General features: G+C 50.1%; 5 protein-coding genes across 5 annotated transcripts; 2 read left to right on the top strand and 3 right to left on the bottom strand.

The window, feature by feature from the left end:
- Window positions 1–61: 61 nt before the first annotated feature.
- On the top strand, window positions 62–2,496 carry ANOM_002772 (glutamate--tRNA ligase GUS1; the record flags this gene model as incomplete). The annotated part of the gene is made up of 4 exons (XM_015548029.1): window positions 62–418; window positions 503–989; window positions 1,045–1,352; window positions 1,408–2,496. 4 exons carry the CDS (start codon window positions 62–64, stop codon window positions 2,494–2,496), a joined length of 2,241 nt encoding a protein of 746 aa, XP_015409661.1.
- Window positions 2,497–3,875: 1,379 nt separating this feature from the next.
- On the top strand, window positions 3,876–7,202 carry ANOM_002773 (putative plasma membrane H(+)ATPase; the record flags this gene model as incomplete). Its single annotated transcript, XM_015548030.1, has 4 exons — window positions 3,876–4,329; window positions 4,399–4,622; window positions 4,688–5,362; window positions 5,412–7,202. 4 exons carry the CDS (start codon window positions 3,876–3,878, stop codon window positions 7,116–7,118), a joined length of 3,060 nt encoding a protein of 1,019 aa, XP_015409660.1. The 3' UTR covers window positions 7,119–7,202.
- Window positions 7,203–7,363: 161 nt separating this feature from the next.
- Window positions 7,364–8,797, bottom strand: ANOM_002774 (NAD(P)/FAD-dependent oxidoreductase; the record flags this gene model as incomplete). The annotated part of the gene is made up of 3 exons (XM_015548031.1): window positions 7,364–7,611; window positions 7,682–8,488; window positions 8,572–8,797. 3 exons carry the CDS (start codon window positions 8,795–8,797, stop codon window positions 7,487–7,489), a joined length of 1,158 nt encoding a protein of 385 aa, XP_015409659.1. The 3' UTR covers window positions 7,364–7,486.
- A 936-nt stretch (window positions 8,798–9,733) lies between these two features.
- ANOM_002775 (glycoside hydrolase family 18 protein) lies at window positions 9,734–11,132 on the bottom strand (the record flags this gene model as incomplete). The annotated part of the gene is made up of 5 exons (XM_015548032.1): window positions 9,734–10,598; window positions 10,657–10,784; window positions 10,838–10,851; window positions 10,904–10,966; window positions 11,024–11,132. The coding sequence occupies 5 exons, from the start codon at window positions 11,130–11,132 to the stop codon at window positions 9,734–9,736; spliced, it is 1,179 nt and encodes a 392-aa protein (XP_015409658.1).
- Window positions 11,133–12,410: 1,278 nt separating this feature from the next.
- Window positions 12,411–13,137, bottom strand: ANOM_002776 (uncharacterized protein; the record flags this gene model as incomplete). The annotated part of the gene is made up of 2 exons (XM_015548033.1): window positions 12,411–13,008; window positions 13,088–13,137. Coding segments are annotated over 2 exons (636 nt in total), but the record flags the coding sequence as incomplete, so codon positions are not given.

Here is a 13,137-nt window from a genome sequence, read left to right on the forward strand (position 1 = left end):
CTCTCCGACTTGCGGGCGGCGGGCGGAGAAATGTGACGCCGGCGGAACCCCAATTGAGTCAATGCCCCTCCAAATATTTCACGATACTCTTTTCCCCACCATAGAAGCTCTAGACGGATTCATTCGGATTTTTACCAGTGAATTCGGAGCCATCATGTCTAACATGCAGTTGACCTTGGCCGCAAAGGCCAGCCAGGCTGCTTTGCTCCCTGTTCTTCTGGTTGCAACCTCTATCAATGAAGCACGGCCATCCCCGGTGATTAACATCACCTACGAGGATAAGGCTGTTCTTGAACAGGGCGACAAGGCTGTTGTTCAGTTCACGGGTGCTAGCGGAGCTCCTGTTTTCGGACCTGTGAACGCTATCCAGGAGTTGCTCAAGGACTTTCCATTCCTCAACGCGAAGGATCAGAAGCTGGTACGTTACATATATCTGCAGGCAATCTATGGTTGCTGCCCTTCTACGTACGGCCTGAAGTACTTCCTCTAACAATGCTAGTAGGAGAACGAGTGGCTTTCTCAGCTTGATACCTTTACTACCCTCGACTTCAAGGCCCTCGATCCTTTGCTCCAGGGCCTTAATACCCATCTTCTTCTCCGGTCCTTCGTCGTCGGATACTCGCTTTCCACAGCTGACATTGCCCTGTGGGGTGCTCTCCGCGGAAACCGTGTCGCCGTCTCTGCTATCAGAAAGGGAGCTCTTGTCAACGTGACTCGTTGGTTTAGCTTCTTGGAAGATCTCTGTCCGTGGGCCACATCTGCTCTTGAGGCGCTGAATGCCGCAGCAAAGGAAAAGAAGGCCACCAAGGGCAAGGAAGGCAGTGCTAACTACGATGTTGCGCTTCTGAACACTGATAAGGGTGTTGTGACCCGGTTTCCCCCTGAGCCTTCAGGATATCTCCACATTGGTCACGCCAAGGCAGCTCTTCTCAACGATTACTTCGCCCACGAGAAGTACAATGGCACATTGCTTGTCCGCTTCGATGATAGTGAGTGAACCCCCGCCCTACAATATCCTTGACAACTTTCTCACATCTATCAAAGCCAACCCTACCAAGGAAAACTCTGAGTTCCAGGATGCTATCCTTGAAGATCTTGCTCTCATGGGTATCAAGGCCGACAAGATGAGCTATACTAGTGACTACTTTGAACAGCTCTACGAGTATGGTGTGCAGATCATCAAGGATGGAAAAGCATACGCCGACGATACAGATAAGGAGACTATGGCGGCGCAGAGAATGGACGGTCTGCCTAGTAAGCGTCGTGATGCCACTGTTGAGGAGAACCTTGCTCGATTCGAGGAAATGAAAAAGGGCACTCCTGAGGGTCTTGGATGGTGTATTCGTGCCAAGGTATTTAAGGCTTATATCTTCACTTCAGGAAAACCTTTCTCACATCAGTCTTTAGATCTCTGCCGACGACAAGAACAAGGCTCTTAGAGATCCTGTTATCTACCGCTCCAACCCCGACCCTCACCACCGCACGGGCACCAAGTGGAAGATTTATCCCACTTATGACTTTGCATGCCCTATTGTCGACTCTATTGAAGGTGTTACTCATGCTCTTCGAACCAATGAGTACCGTGACCGGAACCCTCAGTACCAATGGATGCAGGACGCCCTCAAACTCCGCTCGGTGCAGATCTGGGACTTTGCTCGCATGAACTTCATCCGAACCCTTCTGTCCAAGCGCAAGCTTACTAAGCTTGTTAACGAGGGCGTTGTCTGGGGCTGGGATGACCCTAGGTTCCCTACAATCCGTGGTATCCGTAGACGAGGCATGACCATCCCTGCCCTGAGGGAGTTCATTCTCAGGCAAGGCCCTAGCAAGAACATCACGAACCTTGACTGGACCCTCATCTGGGCGACAAACAAGAAGTACATTGACCCAGTTGCACCCCGCCATACCGCTCTCCTTCAGAAGGACGCTGTCAAGACAACTATTAAGGGAGCTCCCGCACCCTACACTGAAGAGAAGCCCAAGCATATTAAGAACCCTTCAGTTGGCACGAAGAAGGTCGCCTACAGTGGCTCCATCCTCCTTGAGCAGGAGGATGCCAAGAGCTTCAAGCAGGGTGAGGAGATCACCTTGATGAACTGGGGCAATGCGATTGTGCGCCAGATCGTGACTGACCCAAGCTCCGGTGTTGTTAAGGAGCTTGAGTTGGAGCTGCACCTGGAAGGTGATTTCAAGAAGACTGAGAAGAAGGTCACTTGGCTGTCTACTGACCAGGACCTGGTCCCAGTGGAATTGGTCGACTTCGACTACCTTCTCAACAAGGACACCTTGCAGGAGGATGATGCTCTTGAGGACGTCCTGAACAGGAACACTGAGTTCAGGGAGAGTGCTACTGCTGACTGCAATGTTGCCGAGTTGAAGGAGGGCGACATCATCCAGTTTGAGCGTAAGGGATTTTACCGTGTGGACAAGGCTTATGCACCGGGCCAGCCGGCTGTTTTGTTCTACATCCCTACGGGAAAGACCGGCGGTAAATAAGTGTGCAGTCTCATAAGTATGAGTCACGAAGATATGCTAGAAGAAGGTTGGAAATAAAAAGTCCATTACGCAGACCCGTCCGAAATGGTCACATAGTAGTATGATTATACGTTGTAACCTGGCTGTAGCAGCCACAGAAGTTAAACCGGACAAATAAACTTCGTCGCATCCAAAGTCTCCACGAGCAGTCCGTTCGGCACTACAAAATGAGCCAAGCTGCATAGCTGATCAGGTTGGATCAAAAATTAAAACGTAAGGGGTAGCTTGGGAAGTAACGTAGCCATGAGGGGAAGTATGTAGGATTGAGATTTCAATACAACACCAGACATGATAGAGTGGATGATGAGAGGATTACGTCGTGCAATCATTACCCGGAACGTGAAGGACGTTTTGATGTTGGAATTAAAATTTATATCCCGGTTCAGGTTACATTTGAAGTGTCAGATGGGGGACCTAACGGCTAAGGCATTCACTGTTAGCGCCGATCACTTGACGTCTCCATCCAGAATTCCACTCTTTCCACTCTTTCCACTCTTTCCCCGCAGCCTCTCCGATATCTTCTCATCATTGGCTCATAGGCTTTCGTGGTGGTTGTTGCACTCGATTATAAGCCAGCAAGAATGAAGCATTTCGAGCTCTCGTGTTCCCACTGTCCCTTCCCATGCTTACCCCACCCTCTGTCATCGTCTTATAGGAGGTCTCCTGGTCAGATCTTCCCGTGGGTCCCGGCTCTCTTTCCGCTGGCATATCAAGTCTAGAACCCTGGATATGCTCATCGCGTCATGCGGTTCTTCTAGAGTCAATTCTTTGCGTTGTGTATCTGACTGTCTGGGCATAGAAATGCTGGAGCGAATGAGTTCTGATGTTTCAACGGCCCCTCGATCATATACTTCAACCGGGTTATCCCGGATAGGTCACCACCGTCTCATACGTCAAGACCATCAAGGAGTCGTCGAATCAACCTACCATGTCCTTAATTCATATCACAAATTGACTTTGCCCTCGACCGGTGCATGCAGCCTTGTCTGGTCAAAGTACAGTAGGGGCTTGACCTCTACCTTACTTAACCTCTAGCCGGAAGCTTCCTAGGATCTACTACGTCAGCATGATAGTCCGTATGTAGTATGACTGTCCCAATCCGTCTAAGGGTTGGCCCTGGACATGGAGCGGGTGGTTATTGTAGCCCCCCTATGTCCTCGCGGAAGGGAAAAGCGCAAAATCCTTGCGCATTCTTGCTCTTACTAGTTGCCTTATGGGTAGATCCTTCTCGTTCGCTGTATGTTCAATCATTCTGAGGGGTCGCTCATTGTTGTAACCCCATTCGCTCACTTTAGCCGGTTGAGTAGGCATTGAGCACATCTGGCAAGGAACCGAGAAAGATGGCCGAGCAAGGCGGTGCCTCGAATGACGTGGAACGGGTAGCTCAAGCACCGGGATCTCAGGGTCGACTTTCTACCTCCGAAGGACGCGCGTCTAGGCGTATATCCCGAGTTTCTTACAAGGAAGACTGGGCCAATCTTGACGAATATGGCAAGCTTGTCAAGTACGCATCGACCTATCGCGAAGACGGCCGAGGCGATGAAACACAGGGAGAGGAAGAGGTGAGAAGAGTCTGGTATGCTCCCTGGAAGAAACGCAAGGTCCTTGTTCGACATGTGGGCCAAGACGATGGCCAGTTCCCGGACGACTGGCTCCTCACCGACATCCATCAAGGTCTGTCCAGCGATGAGGTTGGAAATAGGCGTCGCAGAGCGGGATGGAACGAGCTGGTGTCGGAGAAGGAGAACCCCATCGCCAAGATCTTGTCATACTTTAGGGGCCCTATCTTGTATGGTGAGTCATATCGGCTTACACTAGGCGCTTTCTATTCCATTGAGAGATTAATGCACTGACCTGTCGCAGTTATGGAGCTGGCCGTCCTTCTTGCAGCAGGTCTCGATGATTGGATCGATTTCGGTGTCATCATTGGTATCCTGTGTCTGAACGCGGCTGTCGGTTGGTACCAAGAGAAACAAGCCGCCGATGTTGTCGCCAGCCTCAAGGGAGATATTGCAATGAGGACAACGGTCGTCCGTGATGGCCAGGAACAGGAGATTCTGGCCCGTGAGCTCGTGCCCGGTGATGTGGTATGCTAGGCAATCTCAATCTGACCTCTCTGAATCCTGCGCTGGGATACTAACACAGATGGCAGATCATAATTGGCGACGGCCAAGTTGTGCCCGCTGATGCACGGATCATTTGCGATGTGAAAGATCCAAACGGATGGGAAGAATTCAAGATAATGCAAAATCAGGGTGACCTGAGCAGCACGTCCGAATCCGACATTGAAGAAGCTGAAGGTGAAAAGAAAAAGAATAAAGAAGGTGATGAGGAAACGCCACAGAAGCCCAAGAAACGAGGTTATCCTATCCTAGCCTGTGATCATTCGGCTATCACCGGAGAGTCTCTGGCAGTTGATCGTTATATGGGTGAAATGATCTATTACACGACAGGGTGTAAGCGTGGCAAAGCATATGCCGTTGTACAAACTTCTGCAAAGCTCTCGTTCGTGGGTAGAACAGCGACCATGGTGCAGGCGGCCCAAGGTGCAGGTCATTTCGAAAAGGTCATGGATAACATCGGTACCTCGCTTCTCATCCTCGTCATGGCGTGGATCCTGGCTGCATGGATTGGCGGTTTCTTCCGGCATATCCCAATTGCTTCACCTCGCCAGCAAACGCTTCTCCACTACACTCTGGCTTTGTTGATTGTCGGCGTCCCTGTCGGCCTTCCCGTCGTTACAACAACTACCATGGCTGTAGGGGCAGCATACCTTGCAAAGAAAAAGGCTATTGTGCAGAAGCTTACTGCAATTGAGTCGCTCGCGGTAGGTTGCGAGTAATATCCTCTGTATGGAAATGCTAATAGCTTACCAGGGTGTTGATGTCTTGTGTTCCGATAAAACCGGCACCCTTACAGCAAATAAGCTGAGCATTCGAAACCCATATGTGGCTGAAGGTGTGGATGTCGACTGGATGTTTGCCGTGGCAGTTTTAGCGTCATCCCACAACATCGATTCGCTAGACCCGATTGACAAGGTTACTATTCTGACCCTCAGGCAGTACCCTAAGGCACGGGAGATCCTGCGCAGAGGGTGGAAGACAGAGAAATTCCAGCCATTTGACCCGGTTTCGAAGCGTATTGTGACGATTGCCAGTTGTAATGGAATCAGATATACTTGCACCAAGGGCGCACCCAAGGCAGTGCTTCAGTTGACAAACTGTTCTAAACAGACCGCCGATTTGTACAAAGCCAAAGCGCAGGAATTTGCACACAGAGGCTTCCGTTCTCTGGGAGTTGCTGTCCAGAAAGAAGGAGAAGAATGGACCCTCCTCGGCATGCTACCGATGTTTGATCCACCCCGAGAGGACACGGCGCAAACAATCCATGAGGCGCAGAATTTGGGCATCAGCGTCAAAATGCTTACAGGTGACGCATTAGCCATCGCTAAGGAGACTTGCAAGATGCTCGCCCTCGGAACCAAAGTATACAATTCCGATAAACTCATTCATGGAGGGCTTAGCGGCGCAATGGCAGGAGACTTAGTCGAAAAAGCAGATGGGTTTGCAGAGGTGTTCCCTGAACACAAATATCAAGTTGTTCAGATGCTTCAGGACCGAGGCCATCTCACCGCGATGACTGGTGACGGTGTTAATGATGCACCTTCGTTGAAGAAATCCGACTGTGGTATTGCAGTAGAAGGAGCTACGGAGGCAGCACAATCGGCTTCGGACATTGTCTTCTTGGAGCCAGGCCTGTCAACGATTATTGATTCGATTAAAGTTGCGCGACAAATATTCCATCGCATGAAAGCATACATCCAATATCGTATTGCTCTCTGCTTACATTTAGAGATCTACCTGGTCACGACAATGATCATTCTCAACGAGAGTATTCGTGTCGAGTTGGTGGTCTTCCTTGCTCTGTTTGCTGACCTTGCCACTGTTGCAGTCGCTTATGATAATGCATCGTTTGAGCTGCGGCCTGTGCAATGGCAACTTCCGAAGATCTGGTTTATTTCATGCCTGTTGGGCCTTTTGCTTGCCCTGGGAACTTGGGTAGTTCGCGGCACTATGTTCCTCCCATCGGGTGGTATTATTCAGAACTGGGGCTCGATCCAAGAAGTGATCTTCCTCGAAGTTGCTCTCACAGAAAACTGGCTTATCTTCATTACGCGTGGCGCCGACACGTGGCCTTCAATCCATCTAGTTACCGCCATTCTGGGAGTGGATGTTTTGGCGACCATGTTCTGCTTGTTTGGTTGGTTCACTAACGAAGATATGCCCACCAAGCCCGCCGACAAATTCGTTGAAACAACTAATGGCTGGACTGATATTGTCACGGTGGTCAGGATCTGGGGTTACTCTCTGGGCGTGACCATTGTTATTGCATTGGTATATTTCATGCTCAATACGTTCAAGTGGCTTGATGACCTGGGTCGAGAAAGGCGCGACAAGGGCGACCTTAAAATTGAAAATCTGCTTGGTCATCTTGCCCGCTTGACCGTTGAGTATGAGAGGCCTGGACAGCCGCCAGCTCGGTTTTACTTGGCTGCTCCTAAGGAGGAAGAGGAGGTTGAGTAATGTAACCTCCTTGATGCGTCTTGTGTCATTTTACAATCCTTGAGTGATTGGAACGCGCAACATAACTACAGCAGTGGAAAGGTTATCAGCTCATGATAGGTATGGACGGAGGGCCATACAAAATCCACAGATCATTAATCTTTTGTTAATCACTAATAGTTCCATTAAGGAAGGATTCTGTAATCTAACTGAATATCTCCACGTGCGGTCTTGAATCGTGAAAGGCTTCAGGTCGTACCTTCCAGTATCCTCTAGGCTAGATTAAAATCGAATTATACTATTAAACCTATATCATAGATATGGAAGAGCAGATAAGAGCTCTTGTATACCAGCAAGAACTGTCGATAGTCATCCATCACATGGATTGATCACAGTCCTCTGGCGCGGTTGTAGATCTTCTCCATATCATTGCCCATACGCTTTTCAACCTCCGCCTCCACGAGGTCATCACGCTTGCCAATGGCCGCGTTAGACTCCTCCTTAGCCATTTCGACTGCGGCACGCAGGTCAGCATTGAACAAGATGGTACAATAGTAGCTGAAAGGAAAACAGAAAGAACATACCATGAGCAAAGACAGCAGCCTTCTTACCACTGAACATAGCATGAGGCACGTTGGTGCTGTTATCACTGTTGCAGTCGCCAACAGCAAAGACACCAGGCACACTAGTCCTCATGCCAGGGTTGGTAGTGGCATCGATCTTGTTACCGAGCATAGCCAGGCCCAGCTGCTTGGGAAGATCCGACCGCTGCTCACTGGGGTAGTTGGTGATGAAAGCATTACGATCAATGGACGAGCCATTGGCGAAATGAACACGGAAGATATCAATCTGCCTGGTACCATTCCTGTCCTTCACCTGGCCGCCGTCCTGGATCCGCTCGAAGGACGCGATTGTTTCGTTCTCCAGACGCACGTTGTACGCCTCCAGCTGCGCCTCCCAGTTTGGGTATTTCTTCGCCAATGCGGCCTCCTGGTCCGGCGTCTGCGTGCCGTTCACGAAGGCAATGATGTCCGTGTTCAGGGTGTATACTTCCAACACGCTGCCGACAACATCAGGGAGCGCACCCAGGATACCGAACGGCTGGTCCCGGTGCTCGTACCCGTCGCACCACGGGCACCAGTACACACCCTTACCCCAGGCTTCCTCGAGACCCGGTACATCGGGGAGGATATCCACGAGACCCGTGCCCAGGACGACTTTGCGGGCGGTGTACGCCTTGCCGTCGGCGTCTTGGGCGCGGAAGTACGAGGTGTTGGAGGCCTCGTCAGAGACAGCCTCGATGGTGTTGACTCTTTTGTCAATGAAGGTTGCGGTGTCGTACCGCGAGATCTGCTCTCGGGCCAGACCGCGGAATTCGCTGGGTACGGTACCTTTAGTTCACCGGTATGTTAGTCCCGGTCCCTGTGAATACTTTCGGGAAGAGGTTTTGATTGGAGTGTGGGTCTGTCCATACCATCATTGCCGATCACATCGTGCATGTTCCGGGTCGCAGCATTGCGATACTCATGGGAGTCGAAGAGGGCCGTCTTGCGCCTTACACGGGATAAACCGCTAAGCGCAGAGAGACCTGCGGGGCCACCTCCTACGACGATCACTTCATAGTCGGTTTGAGGGACGGATGCCGCGAGGGCAACGGTGAGGGAGGAGAAGAGAGTGTAGAAAAGAGACTTGGGAGCCATTTTGAACGATCAACACCCGAGGACAAGGAATGATAGACGGCAGAAAGAAGGGAGGGGATCCATGAATGGTTTAAGTACTGTCAGAACATCTGAGCAGGATTCAGCAGCGCAAGCCCACTGCCCAGCTGAGAAGGATCATCATGCATTGCATGCTGCCAAGAGCAGGAAGCCCACTGTATGGCTGAATACCTAGTGAGACGACGTTGTACAACCGGATTGCATGCCCATGCACTTCAGAAGATACTGGATTGCTGGAATATATTGAAGGAAGGGGTCGTGCATATGCATGATTTGTTGGTTCTGCATGTCGAGGGCTTCTGGTGGTTTGAACAGCCTCGTGAGTGGAGGATGCGGAATGGCTCGCGGTGACCCTTTAATCAAGAGAATGTAAACTGAGAATATTTTAGTCAAGATGTCTACGAGTGGAGAGTCCGTGAGCTGAGGGGAACTGAATCAGATTGAGAACAAGGAGGATCGGCAGGGTCGAGAATCAATAGTTCATGCATGAGAGCGGATCCTGATGCGCTAATTGTTGCATCCTTCGAGGAATTGGGATCTGGATTCCTTGATTGTCTTCGTTCTTGACCCGGGCTGAAAGACACTCGCGGTATGAAAACCAATTATTGGATTGTTACGTGTAGGAAGTAATCAATGTGTGCTATGCAGGGCGGAGGGTGTGATGGATGAGGAATTAGTTGCATGAGCTGAAGGTCCATTTAATATCACACCACGTGCCGAGAGGTTGCCCTAACTGTCTGTCACTGGTAAGGGATAAATTGATTAAATTGTAAAAAAGTATCAGCCCGAGACAGCAAAGGATTAATGCCCTCACTTCTTATATACACCGTTCCATCCGCCAAGCCCACTAACTGACAAAAATATAAACATCGAACCCCTGACTACAAGGGAAAGGTAAATAATGCGGGCCTTTATCATCTATCGACCTATCACAGGATAAAATGAGGGAAGGCGATATCCATGGCGTAAAAGGTGTGCTGTGGAGTTGTTCAGAGCGCCTTTCACGCCATCCAAGAAACCCGTATTGCCGTAGGCCTGAGAAACATCCCACATCATAACGCCTCCAAAACTCTCAAACGACTTGCTATATGCGATCACCGGTTCCAGCTGCGACGCTGGGATGTAACCCGTACTCGCGGCACCCGTGTTTGCTGGGACACCAAGCAAGACCTTAGCTTTCTTGTTCTGAGATACAGTTTTCACCCAGTTGTCCCATTGCTCAAAGTTGAAGCTGCTTTGCGTTTGTTGGCCCGCTGAGAAAGAGTTGACTCCGCACCAATTGTTGTAGAATTGAACGAATACTGCGTCAATGGATACAGGCCCGTTGAGTATATCCTTGTCCGCGGCATCTGGGTACGGACATTGTGGTGCAGCAGTTAGAAAGTATTGCTTGGATTTGTCCGCGTCCGACAATTCGCGAAGCCGGTTCGCGAATGGTGCCATATTCTTGACGGATGCCTCGAAATCGAAGTCGAATCCATCAATGGTCGCATCACCGAATGGTCGACGGATCGTTGTGGAATTAGCTCGGACTGCGTGGATATCAGTGCCATTGAGACGGTTGAGACGGTTGAGACGACCGTTCCGGTAGCGAGACATTCCGTTATGAGAGGAGGCATTCAACAATGGACCCTTGGTTGTGGGAGGACCAAACGTCTGCCAGAGCAGGTCTGCACCAGCCTTAGCGGCAGATTCGGATTCAAAGCCTCCCTCACTATAGGTAGCACCACCAATCGACAGAAGGATGGTCTTGCCCTTCTTTTGGCAGGTGTCGATATCCGCACTGGTGTGGTTAGCTTTGTCACACACACTAAATGAAGCTCAGATGATGATGTACGTACCCTATCTGGGGACATTTCAGGAGGTTTGTGCCATCGAAGGTGGTGCAATTATCATTTGCATTGGAAAAGTCTATCTCTGGCGCACCCCCTGAACCATTAACCATCATAAGAAATGCAAGTACGATGACCTGACAGCAGGTGAGCGATATTCATCTAGTTCTCTGGTAAGAGGAAGCCTCACATCGATCTTCTCATCTAGAACTAGTTAGTTTCTGCACTAAATAAACCCTCCATGCACCGGTCTTACCATTACAATAGTACCCAAGTGGCTGTTGTGCCAATTCTCCATTTCCTCTGAACGAGTTCTGACCTAAACCACAAGGCAGCGTAAGTCAAATCCAGCTCAGTGCTGCTTTGTTATACGCACCCCAGTATACAACGACGTTGGAGGTGGAAGAAAGATCGAGTTTGGCGTATGCTCCTCCTAAAGAGGCCACAGCAATTGCTAAGGTGAGAAGGCTCTTAGCGAAATACATGTTCTCGCTTTTGATTCTTTCTTTCTCCAACAAACAGAACGACCGAGTGACCGAACACACTGGCTTTTTGGCGCCACCTGGTTGTCGAATAGCTCACAGCGTAGAAAATAAACTAATTAGACGTGCGCGATCGCTGACTTTAACTCCCATACCCCGTGTTATGGCTGCCAAAGAATGAATAGCATTGCTGTGGATGGAGACCTTGAGCATTCCACCAGACTGCCATATTTTGACCAAAGTTTCCTCAATAATGGACAACCTTCGCACATAAAGTAATGATTCTCTCTGTATGTCGATTAGATGCCGCCTTTCCATTAATGGCCAGTTTGCTCGCGTGCCTTTCGAAGTCGTTATCAGGGAACTAGGGATATCGGGCTAAGGAATGTTTCCTCTCCTTTTGGAAAGATACGCTGGTGATGGCCCACATATCGGGAGCTCCTACATACCCCGACTAGATATTGAAAGAGTTAGCGATCTTTCCATCAAAACAAGCTGAGCTATTATAGTTGTTGTCTGACTATCTCGGCCAAGATAGTCGTTCGACAAGAGCAACCTCAAAATCATAGGTTACGAGCCCTAGCGTCATGCGAGTCATGCCTGCTTATAGTTCATACGACCCCCTGTGCGTCTGCAGCACGCACCCCAGGCGCCACTTGACCATCTGAAAATGCAGGAACGATATAGTCAGCTAAACCCGCCTGATTAGACAATACAGACTTTTCGTCGTGTCGGCCTACTGTTGTGAAGTGTCAAGCGAGCACGGCCAGTGGGGACTATTACATGTCGGGCCGTTGACCGCGTAATGCATCCCGCTGTCAGACGATACATTGACCCCAGAAGGATACACGCAATCAAATGAGCAGGCGAATGGACTTGAGTTCCGTATTAGATAAGTCTTTGTACCAAAACCTTTGGTCGAGCCGAGGAATGCTCATCAATGCCACCTTGCCGATGAGATATGTAAAGCATGCGACCAGTGGCCTCTCGCACACGGCTATTATCCCTTCCATGCTCCATTCTCAAGGAAGTGAATATAGGCTTAGGGTATACGTAAACTAGGAAATGGATATCTCATCTGAGAGGTAGGAAGGTTGTGCAACTCGTGTTGGGAGGAAAGGGTGAACTTTATATTGGAGTAGTATGTGCTTTGCGCAGCACATCTTCGATCAGTCGCGGATTCGTGCTTTGGATGTGCCACGATATACTGAAAAGTTCGCCTGTTCACTCAGAGGATTGACACCAGACTGACGACCAAGGACACCATAGCCCAGGCCAAGCCTACCGATGAACCCCTACAACTCGTGTAATAGCCTCATCATTGCTCATTGCGCTGTCAATCACCCCCGCCACCTTGAGGACATCCACTACACCCTCGATGGTCTTCCGGTTTACGCCTCTGGTGCCCTGGACGAACTTGACATCCTTTAGCCATTCCGTAGCATCCTCCTCTACATAAGTACATCCCAGCTCTCCAGTACCAAGTAGCCTCACAGCCTGCGCTGTATCGGCCTCGAAATCCTTGATACCTTGGTCCAAGAGCTTGAACAGTTGTTGCAGCTTACCATCAACCTCCGGGTCTGGGAATACAGCTGTTGACGCCACGATCATCCAAGACGGCCACGGTGTGTAGATTTCTCCAATTTTCTTGAGTGGCGGATGGGGCTTCTCAGCTGTCGGGTGGAAGTACGGCTTCGTTGTGAAATGTTCCCACATGAAGAACTCAGCAGTAGGTTCAGGCTTCTTCTCCGGGTGAGAGGGATCGTACCCAGTCACTCCGTTGCGCAGAGCCTGGAAGGGTCCCAATGGGACGCTAGTCAAGGAATCGGGTTTCCAGCCGTGCTTCTGAGCAAGGACAAACGACATGATGTGAGAGCCACTGGAGATCTATTAGCACATGCATCTGTCCCTTTCCAATGTTCGTCCTCAAGTATTCGAAACACGGCAATCACGCATACCTTCCCAGTCGACTAACACCGACCCGCTTATCCTTCAGGTCGACAACATC

The sequence above is a fragment of the Aspergillus nomiae genome, assembly GCF_001204775.2.
Source record: "Aspergillus nomiae NRRL 13137 chromosome Unknown contig00046, whole genome shotgun sequence".
Classification (NCBI taxonomy): Eukaryota; Fungi; Ascomycota; class Eurotiomycetes; order Eurotiales; family Aspergillaceae; genus Aspergillus; species Aspergillus nomiae.